The following is a 20,658-nucleotide window of genomic DNA, read 5'->3' as shown; positions in this document are numbered from 1 at the left end:
AATCATAGAGTTGGAAGGGACCTCCTGGGTCATCTAGTCCAACCCCCCTGCACTACGCAGGACACTCACAACCTTATCCCTCATCCAGTGTAACCTGCCACCCCCTTGAGCCTTCACGGAATCGGCCTCTCTGTCTGATGGCTCTCCAGCCTCCGTGTAAAAAACTCCAAAGATGGAGAACCCACCACCTCCCGAGGAAGCCTATTTGCTGCATTGGTTCACGGTGGGATGTGCTCTCGCTTCCTAGCGTGTTGCCTAAGGCAAATGTGAACTAAGAAAGCCTTATCTATAATAGTAGCAAAGAGATTGTTCATTGGCTCATTCATTGTGCGCCCCAAGATCATTTTGTGGGCTATCAACGTGTTCTTCTCCCCTTCAACCAAGAACCTTGGTCCAAGTTTACTCTTCCCTCTGTCAGTAGGTATCAGACCCGGTATATGCAAAATTGCTACTCCTAGATGGAAATCTGCAAGTATTGGCACTTCCTACAAAGATTTGCATGGCTGTTTTTAGAATTTGCCAGTGACTAATATCAAGCCTTCTTAGACATGGTCATATTTTAATTTTTTATTTATCGTTCAGATGTATTCCCTTTTCAACATGTATGTTGAATTTTATCTTATGCATGGGGCCAATGTATATAATATTTTAATGGACGGTAAGATTTATGCTGGTCCAGGACCATAATAATAAAGATTGATTGATTGATTGATTTTTTGATTGATTGATTGATTGATTGAACGGAGGGTATCATTCAGCTGATATAGCAGCAAAATATATATATATTTGCAAACATTCCATCTTTTCAGGAAATAAAGTCACCGGAGTATATGAAGTCCATCTTTTCTCACAGAAAAAGAAAACTAAAAAAAAATAAAAGGGCTCGTCTCCCAGACCTGAGAAGGAACCCCCCAAACCCCAAGCCATCCTGTGTACCCCTCAGTTCGCCTATATCAAACTGACCCATCCCAAACCTGGTTTATCAGGCAGCAGTTGTGGTGCAAATCAAGGCTAAACTCTCCCTAAAACAGGCTTTCTCAAGCAGAGGAGACCTGGAAGGGTTTCCCTAATGGATGGGAGTTAATTTTTAATATATTTTAAAAATTTGTTAAGTATTACTCAGGTGGTATGACCATATATCAGGGGTTCTCAACCTTCCTAATGGCACAGCCTTTAAATACCGTTCCTCATGTTGTGGTGACCCCCAACCATAAAACTATGCAAGGGTTCTTTCACATAAATTAAACCGAAACTGACCAATGGCAAGAAGATCCATTGTTCAGGATTGTATAAAAATTGGGTTTTTTCCTGGGGTTTATTAGTTCAGTTCTGCCTCTTATCCCACCATGCCAATCTCACTCTTTTCCGCTGCTCCAGACAGACAAACGCTCTATTTTGATCTACCTTCAAAGGCTGTTGTGTGGATGGTGCCCCCCCCCCTCGGCCAAGCTTCTTGCCCTGCCACGACCCCCTGTGAAAGGGTCATTCGACTCCCAATGGGGTCCCAACTCCCAGGTTGAGAACCACTGCCATATATAGACATATTGACCCACCCACTCCTCCCAAACTAGCCAATGATGGGTCTAGGAAAGGGCAGGGCCCCCAGTGGGCATGGACACAACTCTGCTTCCCAACCGTATTCAGCCTGATTGCACAATTTCTGGGGGTTATGAAGAATGTTTCAGAGGTTTCTCAATAGTAAAAATTTGAGAAAAGTTGCTCTAAAAGCTAAAACGACTAATCTGTGCCACCGAAGAGCTATAGTGTTTATTACTATATTGAACTCACACAAATCCATGCCACCAAAGTTCATATTTTCTGTTAAAGAGATATGAAAGGGGTCTAACAGAGGCTGAACAAGAGGCAGGGTGAGATAAATTGTGGTGTCAGGCCCAGCCTAGCAACCAGTAGGAGACCCAGAGGATCATGGGAGAGTGGCTGATGACAACAGCATGATGTCACTTCCGGGATAAACCCAGAAGTGATGTCATAGCTCTCTAGGAATCATTGAAATATCTGGTAAAACCATACAGTTTCCAGCAATTCCTAGAGAGGACTGATGTCACTTTCCCCGATAACCCCTAAACAAATTTTCTCCTGCCGCTCCTTGGCAACAGATTTCCCGCTGCTTCTGAGTAAGTAGCAACCCAAATAAAGTAGGCTGATGGAGGAAAAACGGGAACCTGAAGAATTCACATATGCTGGGAACTGAAGAACAGGAAAAGGTTTCAATGAGTTAGAATTATAGAATCCCAGAGTTGGAAGGAGCCATACAGGCCATCTAGTCAACGCAGGTCATAGTGGCCAAACTGTGGCTCTCCAGATGTCCACGAACTACAATTCCCATGAGTCCCTGCCAGCACACACAGTTTGGCCACCTCTGGCCTAAAGCATCCATGGCTTTGACTCTCAAGGCATAGCACATTTTCACCTTTTTGCGACAGGTGAACAAAGCACCTGCGTTACAAACCCACACAGTTTAAGCCACCCGCCTTCCCCTTTGTTTTCTCAACAATGCTCTCATCTAGAGTCTCCTCCTTTAGGAACTACATTTCCCAGGAGTCCCCTGGGAAGAGAGAAAGACCATGAGAAACCGGCTACACTCTGTTGCTAGCCTTTTTGGGGGAAAGTCAATTTTTAATGGTTTATGAAGTGCAGGATGTGAATACCAGCTTTATTCCCGAGTTCCTCTTGGAAGCCTGAAAACACTCCTGACTCTACACTCGCAGCTTCAGAGCAAAACATTCTCACCCTTCCCAGGCAGTGGTCAAGCTACTTTGCGTATCAGTGTTTGCACACCGTATTTGCAGAGGCACACCCTGCCAGTTGGCATAATAGCCATCCAACCTCCTCTGCTTTCTCCTAACAGCTGTGACCTCTGATGACAGCTGCAAACTCCTTTGAGAGCTTCTCAGCTTTGAGGAGAGTTGAACCCTCCTTCTCCACCCCTTTGTCGCTCCATCACTGTCCGGAATTACCTCCCCTCCTTCCCTTCCTGGTAACTTCCAGGACTGGAATTGGGGAGGGAACAACATGCCCCGGCCAAGGGTGAAAGTTCTTTCAACTCACCAACGTATGTCTTTCGTAGCAGAGATTAGCTTCTCCTCCCCTGCTTCCATTTGGGACATGAACATCAAAAGAGCCTTACTGGATGAACCCAAAGGTCCTTCTAGTTTTGCGTCTTGGTTTCCCATGAGAGCCGACCAGATAGGACACCGGGTCGAGGTACACTGCCTCTGAACATGGAGGAGTATTGAGGCCACAATCGTTCATCCCTGAATGTATCTAATCCAAAATATCTAAACTAGGATGGCCTGTGGTAGAGGGTTCCATGAGGAACTTGTGCATGCCATCAATTTCATAGGGTCTCTGATTTTATGGGGAGAGGAGAAAAATGTCTCTCTAGCCACATTCTCTAACTCAAGCACAATTATACAAAGCCATCATTTCCCTTTTTCTCTGTATTATAAAAAGTCCCAAGTGTCCCAAAAGCCTTTTCTCAAAGAGAAGATAAACAACATATGACTATTTTAGTCACCTTTTTCTGCACTTGTTCCAGCTGTGTAATACAGAAAGAGACAGAGACAGAGACAGAGACAGAGACAGATAGAAAGACAGGGACAGAGAGAGACCCACAGAGAGAGAGAGTCTGAGAGACAGAGACAGAGGGAGAGACAGAGAGACAGAGAGAGAGACAGAGAGACAGAGACAGAGACAGAGACAGACAGAGGGAGGTACAGAGAGAGACACAGAGAGACAAACTGAAAGGGAGACAGAGACAGAGAGACAGACAGAGAGAGACACAGAGAGAGAGAGAGAGAGAGAGAGAGAACTCCCTTAAACTGAATGAGACCATTGCTTCATCAACGGCAGTGCTGTCTGCTCCAACAGAGTATTCCAGTCGGAGGACCAAGGTGAAATCCCTCCCTTCTTCCTCTTCCACCAACAGAACCTCATTAGTGGAAGAGACGGAAAGGTCACTTTTGTCCCCTTCTCTTCCCTCCATCTCCCCACTGCAGCGCAGTGACCTGTGGGGCTATGATCCATATGGGTCCCATGATACCTGGTATCAATTTTCTTGGGCCAGGAACTGGCTGCCTGGGAGAAGGTAAAAACGTGGACGGGCCCTGGCCTTCATTTTCTTTATTGTTTCATTTTATTATGGGTTTTATAAGCAGGCTCCTTGTGGTTTACATCTTCAGCTGACAGATCACTGGCTCCAACCAACGCATAAAAACTAACCAGTAAATCATTTATTGGCTCTCCTGGATTTGTTGATTGGAAGACAGCAATGTATTGTCAACTTTCCAATAAGGAAGCCAATTCTGATGTGCTTGTGTTAGGAGGTTCAGTAATTTCAAATCTAACCACTCTTTAAGACCTCTTTACGACCTCTTGATTGGATGCCGGTTACTTGTTAACCTTTAATTCGTCAATTAACCTTGTGATTTTGATCTCGGCACCTTTACTAGACCTCTTCAAAATTCCTGTTACATATCTAGAATTCACCTGCATTCCGATGATCCTTTCACCGCTTTGTAAGATCAACGGTCAAAAGGCCTCTCTAACTAGGATTTTTGCTGAGATATAAAGCGTGCTGTTAATTCACAGCTGACTCATGACGACCCCGTGAACTTCTACCTCATAGGGGTTTTCAAGGGGTTCTGACCCTACTGGTGGTCCTTCGGATGGTACCTGGATTTTGGATGCTGCCCACAGCCAGCTTGGCGTGGTGGTGAAGAGTGGCAGCCTGTAATCTGGCGAGCCATGTTAGATTCCCCGCTCCTCCAAATGCCGCCAGCTGGGTGACCTTGGGCTGGTCACAGTCCTGTTATAGCCGTTCTCACAGAGCAGTTTGTTAGAGGTCTCTCAAGCCACCTACCTCAATGGGTGTTGGTTGTGGGGAGGGGACGCCGCTTTGAGATTCCTTTGGATAGTGAAAGGGGAGGTACAAATGATAACTCTCCTTTCTCTTGCATGACATAATGTTCGTCTGGATGGGCCACTGGCTTGATCCAGCATTTCTAATTCTCCTTCTCCCCTATTGGTGAGGTCAGCTCTATTGGTGGATATTATTTGTTTAGGCCAGGGGTAGTCAGTGCGGTCCTCCAGAATGCTGGCAGGGGGCTCCTGGGTATTGTAGTCCATGGACATCTGGAGGGCCGCAGTTTGACTACCCCTGGTTTAGGCCTCGACCATAAGACAGGTGAAAGAAGTCCATCTTGCAGGACCTGAGGAACTGGTTTAAGTCCCACAGGGCCCTGATCTCTCCTGAGAGCACATAGGCCCTGTCCCTGGTTGAGGCCAATTTCACCTCCTTTGGGCAGGGAACCCTGAGCAGATGTGGATCTGAAGATCTTAGTACGCTTGTTGGGTTATAAGGGAAAAGGTGGTTCTGTAAGTATGCTGGACCTGGACCATTCATACTGCTCAGGTCATCATGTAATGGATGAGAACGGTTCTTATTATGTTATTGCGTCAGTTTTTTTCCACTATACTGTCCACACAATAAAAGGGTGCAAAATCCAATGAATGGACTCCCTCCCCCCCCCCCCCCGGGGTTTTGTTCTTGTTTCTGCCAGTCTGAGATAGACCAGGAAGTAAAGAACTGTTTCAGGAAAAATGACATCTAGTTAACAATTCTGAAAATGTATGGCTGCAATATAGTAGTTCAGCTGTGGAACAGGCTACCTAAGGAGGCAGTGGTGAGCTCCCCCTCAATGGCCATCTTCAAGCATAAAAACCATATAGAAATGTAAGCAGGAAACATAAAACTTGCATAAAAGTGTAAAGATAAAGCTTAAAACTTCAGACTTACAAATAAGCAGAAGGAAGTTAGGGGAAGTTAAATTAAGGGGAAGAAAGAGGGGAAAGGAAAAAGGGATAAAAGAGGCTTTTTATCAAAACCTTAACTAATCTTTTGAACTCAAAGACTTTTGTCGCAGCTTTACTGCCATCTCTTCACACCCACTCGCTCCCTCCCTCCTTGTTCACTCCCTTTTTAACAAGTCAAGCATGTTTCTTTTGGTCATTCACTCCCCCGCTCTGAGCAGCCTAATTGCTGTGTAACTCTATACATATAACTCTAATTTTTAGTAAATCTGATAGAAATATAAAATAAGATTACATTTATAAAAGAGAAATTCAGAAGAGTACAGCCTCCCTCTGCAACGTGCATGATCTATCCGCAGTGACCCTACCTTTCCTCTGCGATATCTAGGAGTGGATATAACCCTCAATATTTGAAAAATCGCTATCAGTGAGTGTGGAGATTTCTGCTTTTTGCAAAATAACTTCCTGCTCCAAAGCAGTGTTCCCTGATTGGCCAGGGCGTCAGTTCAAAGACTTCCTGTTTTAAAGTGACTGCGCTCCAGAAGCCCTAACTTCTCTCAGCAGAGATCTGCCTTGTTCTCTGAGAGGCTGCTGCTGGCTCAGGAGTCAAAACAGAAGAAATAAAGCACTAATGCCAGGTGGCCTTCACCAGACCCCTTCCCCCCCGCCAGTTCAGGAAAAGTAGTTCAGCTTTGTGACCACCATTCACCTCCCTCCTCTGAGCTTCCCCAGTCAAGTGCAGAAGGCTTTCTGTTTCAATTCAGGGGGGGGGAGAGGAGGAAGGAGAAAGACTCGGGTTCACATTGATCTCAATTCAGCAGGATCGACAGCAGAAAAAAAAAGTAAGTGCAGAATCAGCCCAGGTACAAGATGGCCTGGCTCATCCTAGAATTTGAAGTAGCTTAATGACTTTTTGACTCATAGCCGGGACAGAGGGTATGAGATGCTTATTTTTAGCTATGCACCTCATCTTGAGGTCTGGCCAAGTTTTGCTGTACGCAGATAGGCGCTTGGCCTTCTAGTTCTATTTAGCAATTAAAACCTTCCTGTAAGCAAACCTGCCTCTTACATATTGTTTCCTTGAGATTTCTGCCCACCTGGAGCTCCAGGCCAGAGCCCGAAACAGAGGTACGCAGGGGAGAGAGACCCCAAAATCTGGAACTGGATCAGCCCTTGATTGGGAAGCAAAGCCAGGAGGCCAGCGATCCCACCCCATGCCCTGCCTCTGGTCGGCTCAGCAGCGCTCATGTGCTTTCCTCAACAACAGCACAGCAGGAGAACCATTGTAGGCACAGTTACCTGGAGGAGCTGGTTGAATTCATGGGCGCGTGATACACACTCTCGGTGATTCTTTGGTGCAGCTGGCTTGCCTCTGTTGAAGAAAACAGGAAATGGGAAGATGGTCGGTCACTTTCATTTTCACTATGTATGATGCACAAAGGGAGAGTCTGATTATTTGTTACCTTGCATGATATGTAAAAGGTAAAGGTAAAGGTATCCCCTGTGCAAGCACCGAGTCATGTCTGACCCTTGGGATGACATCCGCCCTCCAGTGTTTTCATGGCAGACTCAATACGGGGTGGTTTGCCAGTGCCTTCCCCAGTCATTACCGTTTACCCCCCAGCAAGCTGGGTACTCATTTTACCGACCTCGGAAGGATGGAAGGCTGAGTCAACCTTGAGCCGGCTGCTGGGATTGAACTCCCAGCCTCATGGGCAGAGCTTTCAGACGGCTGCCTTACCACTCTGCGCCACAAGAGGCTCTCTGCATGATATGTATGTTATGCCTTTTGTTCATTGGGTTGCTATGGATTCACTGTCAACAATAAACTGTTGACTGACTGACTAACTGACTGACACAGGCCTAGACAGATTAGATCAACCTGTCTCAACTTTTTTTACCATTGAGAAACCCCTGAAACATTCTTCGGACTTTGAGAAACTCCACAAGTGGCGCACGCATGCAGAATATGGGTGGGAAGCATAGCTGTGGACACGCCCATCCCGGGCACCTCCCCTTCCCACCCCTTCCGGGTCCCTCGTTGGCCATTTTGGGAAGGAGGACAGGTCAACATGATGGTCCAACATATATGCACCCGATAAATGTGCAACACATTTTAAAAATATATTTAAAATTATTGAACTCCCACCCATTCAGGAAACCCTTCCAGGGTCATCAAGAAACCCCCGGGTTTCATGAAACCCTCGTTGAGAAAGCCTGGATTAGATACATTCAAAGAGAACAGGTCCATTGGTAGCCATTAGTCATGACAGAAAGAAGCAGTAAATCTCTGAACACCAGATGCTGTGGATCAGCTTAGGGGCTTGGACTAGATGGCCTGCATGGCCCCTTCCAACTCTATGGTTCTATGATTCTATGAAAACAGAAGGGTGCCTTTTATGCCCCCCGTGTAATATTCCCTCAAGCATCCAGCTGGCCACTGTTAGAAATGGAAAATTTGACCATTGGACTGGTTTTTATTTTATTTTATTTTTTATTTTATTATTATATTTATATACTGCCCTTCCCTGAGGCTCAGGTCCGTTTACAAAGACCATAGAATACAGTACATGGGACTTAGTTTTCATAACAGCAACAATAATATTAACATTAATAACGTTAATAACTTGAATAGGGGAACTGGTGCAAACAGGTCCAAGGCAGAATGAATGAATGGGTTTCTGGGAGGGAGGGAACAGGGGGCTTGTGGATGTTGCTGGTTTTACTTGGTCTCAACCAAATGCCTGGTGGAAGAGCTTCCCTTTGCAGTCTCTGCGGAACTGTTCTATCTCCATTAGGGCCCTGATCTCCTCCGGGAGCTCATTCCACCAGGTGGGGGCCAGGATAGAGAAGGCTCTGGCCCTGGTTGAGACTAGGCGGGTTTCTTTATGTTTACATCAGTTTACGAAAGAAAGACAACTCCCCTTAGTATTGCCAGCTCTGGGTTAGGAAATACCTGGAGACTTTGGGGGTGGAGCCAGGAGTGGGTAAAATTTGGCAGTGCCTTCCCCAGGACCTCAGTGGAGTATAATCATAGAATCATAGAATCAATAGAATCATAGAGTTGGAAGGGGCCATATAGGCCATCTAGTCCAACCCCCTGCTACAGAGTCCCCCCTCCACAGCAGCCATTTTCTCTAGGGGAACTGATCTCTGTTGCCTGGTGATGAGCTGTAATTCCAGGGGATCTCCAGGTCCCACCTGGGGACTGGCATGCCAAACTCCCCTCTACAATTTTTTTTGGCAGAATACCTTCAGATACCTAAGTGAGCAAGTGCCTCACAGAAGCTCTTCCCCTGCCCCAAATCTTCTTGGTCTTGAAGGTGCTACTAGACTCTGGCTCTTTTGTACTGTCTGTAGACAGTAGACTAACATGGTGACCCACCTTGATCTACCCCATCTACATGTGGAATGGTACAGCTCGTTCTATAGAATTGCCAGCAGAGCCTCCAGAGCAGCCATTTTCTCCGGGGGGGGGGACTGATCTCTGTTGTCCGGAGTGCAGCTGTATTTCCAGGAAGATCTCCCAGCTGTCTCCCCATTCTGATGCCATCTTCTTCTGCATCTGCAGACCAGGGCTGATTCTGCACTTACTTTGTTTTTTCCATTGTGGATCCTGCTGAATTCAGATTGATTTGAACCCGGGTCTTCCTCAATTCCCCCTCCCCCAATTGAAACAGAAAGTGTTCTGCACTTGATTGAGGAAGCTCAGAGCGGAGAGGGGACCAAGAGCAGCAGGAGTCTCTTTCTTGAAGGGGGAGAGGATTGGAGACAGCAGAGGAGGGAGAAAAAAACCCAAGACGCAAATCTCTGCTGAGAGAAGTTACGGCTTCTGGAGCGCAGTCACTTTAAGATAAGCCTTGCAACCAGGAAACAGGAAGTCTTTGAACTGACACCCTGGCCAATCAGGGAAGACTGCTTTGCTACGAGGCATGGAGAAGGAAGTTAATTTGCAAAAAGGAGAAATCTGCCCACTTACTGATGGCAATTTTTCAAATATCGAGGGTTATAGCCACTTCTGGAAATTGCGGGGGAAAGGTCGGATCACTCTGTATCATTCATGCATGTTGCAGAGGGAAAATTTAAAGCACCCCAAATCAAAATGGAACTCGAATTCAGTGTAGACGGGAGGGATTTATTCGAACTGGGTAAAAAGCCCCTAGGCCTGAGGCTGCATCCTCTCCAGATGTCCAGCAATGACAATTCCCATCAGCACCTGCCAATTGCCAGATGGGCATCCATGGACATCTGGAGAGCCACAGTTTAGCCATGCCTGCATTGGAAACATCTGAGAAGCCTCTTTCTGTCGAAACAGATAACGGAACTTCCTCCTGGGAGCGGTGCAAGACCCGCCCGTCTCTGGTGCTGCAATCCATGTGTGGCTGAACTATTTGCATATTTATGTTAATGCAATTGCCTGCTGTGAATTGCGCTTCTGGCTCAGAGCTGAAAAGAGCCATTTCTTGCTGAAACGGCGGCCCAGGCAGCTGTGAGTAAGGCCAGGTTTGGAACGTAATCAACAGGCGGAAACAGTCGTCATGCCCGTCTGCATGGGGTAGCATGCTAGAGTAGGCTAATAAATGCTTTAAATAAATGAAGATCAGAGACAGGCTGAGCTGTTTAAAAAAACCCAGGAAGGGACTGCTCAGCTAGGGGAGCATTGCCAGCTTCCAGGTGGGCCCAGGAGAACGTAAATAAAAACAGGCCCAAAGTCAACAGAGATCATTCTCCCTGGAGAAAATGGCTGCTTTGGACAGAGGACTGCATAGCTTTATATGCCACTGAGGTCTCTGTCCTCTCAGGCTCCCATGCCAAACCTCCAGAGATTTTCCAAGCTGGAATTAGAAGAGATTCCCATCTTTGCATCAGTCTAGATCTGGACAGCTGTCTGCCACTTTATAAGGAGAGCAGCCTCCTGAATGCAGCAGGCCACCCAAACCTGCAGATCCTGATGAGAAAAGCCGCAATCAGCCCGGGGTGAAGGTGAGCACAGGCGTTTCCTCTCTCTCTGCCACCCACCCACCCACCCACCCACCCACAGGGCTGGAGGTGCCTGCGCATGTGCAGTAGCAAAGGGAACGTTCACTTTCTGCAGGCGGGGCTGGTTGTGCCGGTTTGTGATGCCCTCCCGTTCCGTGCCCCGACAGGTTTTCCTGCTGGTGGGAAGTGCGTAAGCTGATTTCGGTGCCAGCGCTAAAGCTGGAGATTTGGACAGAGAGTGGCAATATGCAGGGGAAACCACACTGTCCAAGGGTGGGTGCAGCATTGCTCTTCCCTCACGGGCAGTAGGTGGGGGAAGGAGGGGAAAAGTTATTGTCTTCAGTGCAGGAGCATAGAAATCCTTCCTTCCTTCCTCACTCCTTCCTTCCTCCCTCCCTCCCTCCCTCCCTCCCTCCCTCCCTCCCTTTTTATATTTATTTTCCATCCTCTCTCCAATGACTCTGGTTGGATTACAATTAGTATTGTCACAGTTTTTGGATGGTTTTATTGATGTTTGGTGGTGATGCTTTTATTGATGGTTGTTTTATTCTGTAACTGTCCCAAGTGCATCCATAGGGAGGGATGGCATCAAATGGATGGATGGGCCTGGCCTACAGGAGATCTTGCTCAAGATCCCTGGCCCCAGTGATTTCAAACTGGCCTCTTAGCCCTGGCACCAATCTGGCGGAACGCTCTTCTGATGAGGGCCCCGTGAGAACTGGGACAGTTCTGCGGGGTCTGTAAAAGACTGCTGTTTCTCCAGTACTAAGGTTGAAGCCAGGAACACTGTTGAAATCCTTTCTGCTCAAAACATCAGCCACATTATCACCATACTATGCTTACATTGCCCCTCCCAACTGAGGACAGATGATGAGAGGACGACTTTGGAATGAGTGATTTTAATGAATATTTTAATGTATATTTTATTGTTATGGTTATGATGGGTATTCTGTTAATTTATTGTTATTCCATACATTGTTACCCTCCCTGAACCTCCTGGGAGGGATGGGTTATCAATAAATTGTTGTTGTTGTTGTTGTTGTTAAATAACCCACACAATATCAAAATTATGGCTCCTGTAGAGACACAACAGTCAGCCCCCCTCAGATTGCAATGGTGTCAGTTGTGACTTTCTTGCAATGCAACAATAGGGCTCTCCTAACATACTGTAGGGCAGGGGTAGTCAACCTGTGGTCCTCCAGATGTTAGTGGACTACAATTCCCATGAGCCCCTGCCAGCAAACGCTGGCAGGGGCTCATGGGAATTGTAGTCTGTTAACATCTGGAGGACCACAGGTTGACTACCCCTGCTGTAGGGCATACCTTCACAAGACTACGTCATACAGCATACGCAGCAGTTCATGCTGTGCTTGATCCTACCTCGGCAAGCTTCCAGTTGTCCGGTCAGGACTTTCCGAATTTCAGAGACCCAGGTATTTTTCAGCTCCACAGAAGCGGCCTGTAAGAACAGAACCCATGCAAATTGCAAATTAGGCAGAGAGCCAGGGAAAGGGAGTCGCCCTAGATATCTTGGACCTGATGCAGATTAAGCTGTGCCAGTTTGCAGCAGCTGCCCCACAAAACCCCATGCCGATTGCCTCACCGTTTCCTCTCAGCCCCCTTCCCCATGGGGTGTGTGTATTCTTCAAGGTTCAAAAGGGGGAATTTAGAGCATGGTGACCAGGGGGAGAAGCCCATTTGCAGGTGGCTGTTTCTCTATGGAAGCCCCATCCGCGCCCCCTTCATCACCAAGCCACACCCACCCACTTGCCCGGGGCATAAAAATAGGGTAGGTACCCTCTGCCGCGGTCTCACGCAGAGGTCCATCATATCACCTTCTGACTGGACTTTTTAACTAGAAATCCTAGGGATTGAACCTGTGGCCTTCTGCATGCCAAGCAGATGTTCTGCCACTGAGCCACAGTCCCTTCCCAACTGGGAGGCTGGTGATCCTACCACTCTACCAGGGTCCTCACTGGGTGACTTTGGGCGAGTCATTGTCCTTCATCCTGCTATACATCTGACAGAATGAGTCCCCACTTATGGAAGAAAGTCACCTCTACCAACAGATACCTTTCCTAGGGGAACATCATTGCTCCTATATCCCCCCCACACACACACACACACAACCGTGGCACCAACAGAACTCATAAAATTAGAACTGACACCATAGTTTAGGCAGCAGAAAACCGAGGAGAAAGCTGAGCACCTGAATGATATAGACTTCTTCTCTGCCGTTGTACCAGATCTCGAATTTCTTGTTATCCCCTTTGACGTTTTCAGTAATACCAACAGTGCTCATCTGTTCAAAGGAAACAGAAAAGAAGCAAGACGTTTTCGTGGACATCTGGAGGGCCGCAGTTTGACTACCCCAGAAAACTCCCCAGAACAAACCGCTTACCTTCAAAGAGTTTTTAAAGCTGTATGAGGGCGACTTCTCGTGCCCGTCCGTGTTTTCCTCTCGCTTCTTGCAGAAGAGAAGGATTTTGGCGTACAGGAAGAGGTGCCTCTGCATCGGCTTGAACCTGGCCAAGTCTTTGACTTTGTTGTGGCCCTTTTTGTGGTCCGTCCAAACGTTGAACGAGCCCTGCAGGAGCAGCTTGCCGAGTTCGTGTACGTCACCCTAGAGACAGGGAGAGGAAAGCAAAGTATCGATGGGAAGATAAATTTATTTATTTCATTTATAGACCGCCCTCCCCGAAGGCTCAGGGCGGTTTACATGAAATGGGAACAATACAATTAATTCAGTATATAGTGATGTGGTAGCAATAACTAGGGTTTTTATTATTATTATTATTATTAGAGCCTCTTGTGGCGCACAGTGGTAAGGCAGCGACATGCTGTCTGAAGCTGTCTGCCCATGAGGTTGGGAGTTCGATCCCTGCAGCCGGCTCAAGGATGACTCAGCCTTCCATCCTTCTGAGGTCAGTAAAATGAGGACCCAGCTTGCTGGGGGGTAAACGGTGATGACTGGGGAAGGCACTGGCAAACCACCCCGTATTGAGTCTGCCATGAAAACGCTGGAGGGCGTCACCCCAAGGGTCAGACATGACCCGGTGCTTTCACAGGGGATACCTTTACGTTTACCTTTATTATTATTATTATTATCATCATCATCATCATCATCATCATCATCATCATCATTATTATTATTATTATTATTAGATTTGTTTCCCGCCACTCCCTTACAGCTCGTGGCGGGTTACAGTGTCCTAAAATCCCCATTAAAACACCTCAGCGATCACCTCAGCGATCACTGAAACCCGAGGCAGCCAGAGCCGTGGTCTGGAGAGGAGGGGTGGAAGTGGCATGCCACACAGCGGCCTCATGCAAGCACAGAGCTCTGCGCTTGTGTATGGCCGCTGGCTGGCACGCCGACGCCACCCCTCCTCTCTGCGCCATGCCATTGGCCTCCTACGTGCCACTTCAGGCTTCGGTGATCTCCGAGGTGGCCAAACCGAGCCGAAGCGCACAACCCCAAACAATAACAACAAGATAATGATAGTAATAAACACTGTAGAACACTAGAATGCTGGAAACATTGATTAACTCGTGCTGAGGCCCAGTGGTTTGGGCGGATCTCAATCCTGCGTTGAGCAGGGGGTTGGACTAGATGGCCTGTATGGCCCCTTCCAACTCTATGATTCTATGATTCTATGATTCTTTGGCCTGTATGGCGCCTTCCAACTCTATGATTCTATGATTCTATGGCCTGTATGGCCCCTTCCAACTCTATGATTCTATGATTCTATCTTCAATGATTGTCGGAGGGAGGCTTGGGGGGCCGGTGGGAAGCGGTGGTTCGGATCTGCCGGAGGAGCCGAAATAAGGCACGTTCTAGCCCTCACCGCCTCCAGTTCTGTTTCATGTCACTGATCTTAGGTGTGATTATGTTCCCAGTGTTTATCTTTGTTAAGCCCTTCTCTAGCTGTCTGGAGAGTTGTACCTTTGGTCACACTTATTTTTGTTGTTGTTGTTTCTTCTGGCGTCAGGGGCAGGTTCAGCTAATCTGAGAAACTGGCACTGCTCGAGTGCCTGAAGCACTTGGACTGCTGCCCTCAAGAACAGGATTTTTATTGCAACATTCAGATGTGTTCTAACCTGGGTCAGTTGTTCACAAGATGGGATTAAGAAATCACAGGGAAACAGGGTTTCCCCCCCCCAATATATATATATATATATATATATATATATATATATATATATATATATATATATATATATATATATATATATATATATATATATATATATGTATCAGTGGCCTTATTGGCAGAAGAGAGAAATCGGTCAGCATGAACATAGATTGAAAACTTGAGTATTGGACACTGCTGGAATAATTTAAAAGCAAGGTGTTGGTGTCTGTGACCTTTCACCACCACCTCAGTGGTGGAGCTGAGGTGATGTCATGGAATCTCCACAAACATTCCAGATACTGGGAGTGGATGGATAAATCATGGGATTGTGAGAGATTTATGTAAAGTGTCTCGGGATGAGGCGGTGTGTGACGCTTTTAAGATTAACTGCCAGAGTAGAAGGATACCAAGTAGAAGGGGTGTACTGACAGAAAAAAGTGGGCATCATTATGGATTAAATTGATGTTTTCCTTTGACCTAAAATTATCATGTTCGATCTAATGAATTGTGCCATTTCCCTCAACTTAGGGGGATGTTTGCGTACCTCACAAACCAGAGCCACAGCATGGTGTAGTGGTTAAGAGGAGCGGCTTCTAATGTGCCGAGCCAGGTTTGATTCCCCGCTCCTCCACATGCAGCCAGCTGGGTGACCTTGGGCTCGTCACAGCCCTGATAGTGCCGCTCTCACAGAGTAGTTCTAGCAGAACTCTCTCAGCCCAACCTACCTCACAGGGTGCCTGTTGGGAGGAGAGGAAGGGAAAAGAGATGGTAAGCTGCTTTGAGACTCCCAGTAGAGAAAAGCAGGGTATCAAAACCAACTCTTCTTTTTCTTCCCTAAGAGATGCGGAGGATTCAGTACATTTGCCTTGGTTTGAAAGGAGGAAGAGCAGGGGTAGTCAACCTGTGGTCCTCCAGATGTTCATGGACTACAATTCCCATGAACCCCTGCCAGCAAATGCTGGCAGGGGTTCCTGGGAATTGTAGTCCATGAACATCTGGAGGACCACAGGGTGACTACCCCTGAGGAAGAGGAAGCGACACTGAGGGGGGAAAGGGATTTCAAAAAAATTTCATGAACCCTGACCTCCTCCTCCTGCACCCCTCGTTTCTTCACAGGAACCTTGCAACATTCAGAGGAATCTCTTCCTAGTAAAGAATTAGACAGCATGTTCAAGGTTGGGTTTTTGGTTCATGTTGGGAAACACCCGTTGGGAAAAGCCCTACACAAACTGACAGAGCAGTACTCCAACAGGTTCTTGGCGAAGGGTGGCACTATCGATCAACCTGTCTTTCTGGAGACTTTTTCCCTGCTGAGGATGAGTTTGTAATTGAGGAATCCAGAGTAGCTTTGAAGAGAACCCCGGTTTGCACGAGGCTTGCTCACAAGCCTACCTCGTAGCCCGTAATGGCTATCTGGTGCATCGAGTCGTTTGCTGATTTGATAATGTCCAGCACTGTCGCGAGGGCTTCTTCCAGTTCCGCCGTGCCTTCCGAGTTCTTGCTGCACTTTAACATTTCCTGTCGGTGAATGGATACAAAAAAATGACAGGCTATGCACGAGAAGACTCCTCAGACATTTTCCATCCTGAAGTCCACCTTCACTGCTGGTCAGTAGCAGAAGAAACCCTCCTTTGGGTTCCTGCAGCCAAGTGTGGACCAAGTGGTAATTAATTAATTAATTAATTACAGAATTAATTTACACCCTCCCCAAAAGCGTCTGACATCATTCTATTACCCTCCATTTTATCCTCTCAAAAACCTGTGAGGCTGGTTAACTTACCGCAGTGAATCATAGAATCAAAGGGCCATTCCGCACCCCATTAATGTAGCGTTATACTTACCATATGAAGACGGATTCAAATGAGTAGCCGTGTTGGTAGCACAATAAGTAGCACAATAAAATCAGAGTCCAGTAGCACCTTTAAGACCAACAAAGATTTATTCAAGGCGTGAGCTTTCGAGTGCAAGCACTCTTCGTCAGACTAAGAACTGGCCATCATAACAGTAGGAATATATAATCTTTTAAGTAAACTGTGTCACAGCATCCACTAAGACACAGTTTACTAATGTAACAAGATTAACTTGAACCTGTTAACCTGTTGGAGTACTGCTCTATCAGTTTGTGTAGGGCATTTCCCAATGGGTGTTTCCCAACATGAACCAAAAACCCAACCTCGAACATGCTGTCTAATTCTTTACTAGGAAGAGATTCCTCTGAATGTTGCAAGCCTCGGAAGTAAGGTTCCTGTGAAGAAACGAGGGGTGCAGGAGGAGGAGGTCAGGGTTCATGAGTAACTTTTTCTTATATATTCCTACCCCTGGACCACAGGTCGAATGGACTCCGTTTGACCTAGTATCTTTGTTGGTCTTAAAGGTGCGACTGGACTCAGATGAAGACGCTACATTTTTGGAGTTTCACATGACGTCACCAACCTCCTGTGTCGGGCCAGCAAACCTAACACCACACCTGCCATTTTAAAGCACTAGTTGGGGAATCGCATAAAAGGGATCCCCCAACCTAAAAAGTGCATGCTACAGGAGAGCAACCAGCAAGCCACATGCTAAAGAAATGTATGAAGGTGAAGAAGCACTATCTCGGCCTTCAATGTCCTACCCTTGCACCTGCCTCCCTCTCCCTTCTCCTGGGGATGTGTGTGTGTGTGTGTTCTTTTTTAAAGAGCAAACTGCCTGGAGCAATGAATAGGCATTCAATCATGCAGGCAAAGCCAAAAATTGTGCATAACTGGATAAATCTCTATCTTGTCCCCCCCTAGCTGTCTCTTTTTCTCAACTGAAAAGCCACAGGCTCCCCAACCTTTCCTATTAGGGAAGGTGGTCAAACCAACTCATCATCTTGGTTGCCCTCCCCTGTGCTTTTTCCAGCCCTGCAATGTCCTTATTTATTTGTTCGTTTATTTATTTACCGCCCTCCCCTGAGGCTCAGGGTGGTTTACATAAAATGCAGAAAACAGTACATGGAACTCATCTTTTCACAATAACATTAACGATAAACTATACCAGAAGTAACAGAGGATAACAATGCAAACAGGTCCAGAGCAGAACGCATGAGTGGATTTCCGGGAGGGAGGGAGCAGAGGCCCTGCAGATGTTTTGGTTATGCCTGGTCTCAACCAAATGCCTGGTGGAAGAGCTCCCTTTTGCAGGCCCTGCGGAACTGTTTTAGCTCCGTTTGACCTAGTATCTCTGTTTGAGGTACGGTGACTGTCTAGTACTGATTCTGCAAAAAAAATTGCTACCTGTTTGTTTCTGGGCTCAATTCAAGGTGTTGGTTCTTAACTTTAAAGCACTTCAGGAACACACATACACAGGCTTGTATATCTCTCCCAGGATAAACATATGCAACCCTTAAGGATTGACCCAGCATATTTGGTTAGTTCCCAGACATTACAGACATTTTTTGCAAGGTTCTGTTTCTTGTTTTGGTGGCTACACTTCCCCTAGAGGAACACTCCAGTAGGTCAGAGGGCACCCTCTTAGATTTTTGGGGGGGGAAGGTCTGTAAACACAAGGCCTTTCAAAATGGATATTTTTGTCTTTGTCAGGCTATTCAGGCGTGTCTGAATTGTGGCTTTTGCCCTCAAGCATGCTGTACTATGCTGCTCCAAGTCATGACTGAATACATGGAGTATTATTGAATCAAAGAGAATAAATAGAATATTAAAGGTAAAGGTAAAGGTATCCCCTGTGCAAGCACTGGGTCATGTCTGACCCTTGGGGTGATGCCCTCTAGCGTTTTCATGGCAGACTCAATACGGGGTGGTTTGCCAGTGCCTTCCCCAGTCATTACCGTTTACCCCCCAGCAAGCTGGGTCCTCATTTTACCCACCTCGGAAGGATGGAAGGCTGAGTCAACCTTGAGCCGGCTGCTGGGATTGAACTCCCAGCCTCATGGGCAGAGCTTTCAGACTGCATGTCAGCTGCCTTATCACCCTGTACTACAAGAGGCTCTTAGAATATTACTGAATGCTATTGAGCCAGATTGGTGTAGTGGTTGGGAGTGCGGACTTCTAATCTGGCATGCCGGGTTCGATTCTGCACTCCCCCACATGCAGCCAGCTGGGTGACCTTGGGCTCCCCATGGCACTGATAAAACTGTTCTGACCGAGCAGTGATATCAGGGCTCCCTCAGCCCCACCTCCCTCACAGGGTGTCTGTTGTGTGGAGAGGAAGGGAAGGTGAATGTAAGCCGCTTTGAGCCTCCTTCGGGTAGAGAAAAGCAGCATATAAGAACCAGCTCTTCTTTTTCAAAGAATAAAAGCATTCCTACGTCTAAAAGAATTATTACCGATCTTGCAAATAGCATGACTGAAAGCACCATCACAAATCTTTCCTAAATCATGACGAAACCTGTAAGAGTTCTTTGAATGATGCATGAAGATTTTTTAAAACACACAAAACTTGCGTTTTGAACCACTGGGGGATTATTTAACTGCAGACGGAGGCTTCTTAGAGCCTTGAAGACAGGCTCCTAGCCGGCAACATGTGAGACAGAGAGAGGGAGGTTGGGAGGCGGCCCCGAAAGATCGTCGGGTTTCAGAAACCGAAATTGCCCCATCCCAGTGTGCCTGTTCTCCCAATGCAATTTGCTCCGTTTCCCCACAGGGCTCTCCCAGTTCTGAGCTGCTTCAAATCCATTCCTGCACACTGATAAACGTGTGCGGAACTGGCCCGACTCGAAGAATCTCGCTTGCCCAAGATGTAATCTCCCATTGGTTTACTAGTATTTTCCAAGCAACAAGCCCAGGGGAAACTAGCAACGTCCATTGTTTCAGTTCCGTGAAGACAGAAATGGAAGGTGTGTTCTAGACGCCCACGTTTTCAAAGCATGACTTAGTGCTACGGCGAGGGAATCGAGGTCAAGCCAAGCCTGAACTCTCTTTAGAGGCTGCAAGTACTAGACTGAGGCTACCGTGCTTTGGTCACGTGACAAGAAGACGACTTACTAGAAAAGACGATAATGCAAGGAAAATTTGTAGGAAGTTGGCCAAGATGCCCATCATGAGATAGACTGAGCCGGCTTGATGTTAAGAGGGGTAGACTATAATCCGGAGGACTAGGGATTGATTTCCCCATTCCTCCACGTGTTACCAGCTGGGTAACCTTGGGCTAGTTACTGTTCTCTTAGGGCTGTTCTTACAGAGCAGTTCACTCAGAGCTCTCTCAGCCCCTCCTACCTCCCAGGGTGTCTGTTGTGGGGAAAGGAAAGGTGTTTGTAAGTAGCCTTAGTGAATAGTGAAAAGTGGGGTATAAAACAACCAGCTTCCCTATCAAGGCAGCCGCGGCCCTCAGTCTGCAAGGCATGTGCTCAAAACCTTTCTTTTGCCCAATCGCCACCCTTTCAAAGAATCCCGCTCAGCCTTTCTCTTTAATAATCTGCCCACTTCTTGTTTCCTTCATCCAGTCAGCAGTCTTTCTCACCTGGCCAGTCCTTCCCCCTCTCTCTGTCTGTCTCTGTGTCTCTGTGTCTCTCTCTCTCTCTCCTGACCTCTAGGGTCCCAACTTTAGGAATATAACACTTAACTAACAAAAACACTGAATTATTCATGGATAAATGTTTCAGAAGAAAAGAGCAAGACTCCAGTAGCACCTCAAAGACTAACAACATTTGCCGCAGTGTGTGAGCTTTTCCTGGTCACCACTCGCTTCTTCAGATACGGCAGCTGACAAGCTTCCTGCCTGCTACAAATAT

At 46.9% G+C, this 20,658-nt stretch overlaps 1 protein-coding gene across 11 annotated transcripts in view; it reads right to left on the bottom strand.

The window, feature by feature from the left end:
• Positions 1-20,658, bottom strand: part of MCF2L2 (MCF.2 cell line derived transforming sequence-like 2) — a 205,670-nt gene that overhangs the window by 22,801 nt on the left and 162,211 nt on the right. For 10 of the 11 annotated variants that reach the window (XM_077348267.1, XM_077348266.1, XM_077348274.1 and 7 more), the window contains 5 exons: positions 16,341-16,466; positions 13,214-13,435; positions 13,022-13,114; positions 12,193-12,271; positions 7,132-7,204 (listed from right to left, as the gene is read on the bottom strand). In XM_077348267.1, coding sequence (XP_077204382.1) covers positions 7,132-7,204; positions 12,193-12,271; positions 13,022-13,114; positions 13,214-13,435; positions 16,341-16,466 — 593 coding nt within the window. The remainder of the gene's footprint in view (positions 1-7,131; positions 7,205-12,192; positions 12,272-13,021; positions 13,115-13,213; positions 13,436-16,340; positions 16,467-20,658) is intronic. The other variant, XM_077348273.1, reaches the window with a different exon arrangement.

The sequence above is a fragment of the Paroedura picta genome, chromosome 8, assembly GCF_049243985.1.
Source record: "Paroedura picta isolate Pp20150507F chromosome 8, Ppicta_v3.0, whole genome shotgun sequence".
Lineage (NCBI taxonomy): Eukaryota > Metazoa > Chordata > Lepidosauria > Squamata > Gekkonidae > Paroedura > Paroedura picta.
The sequence above is the reverse complement of the archived record's forward strand: the minus strand, read 5'-3'. Positions and strand labels throughout refer to the sequence as shown.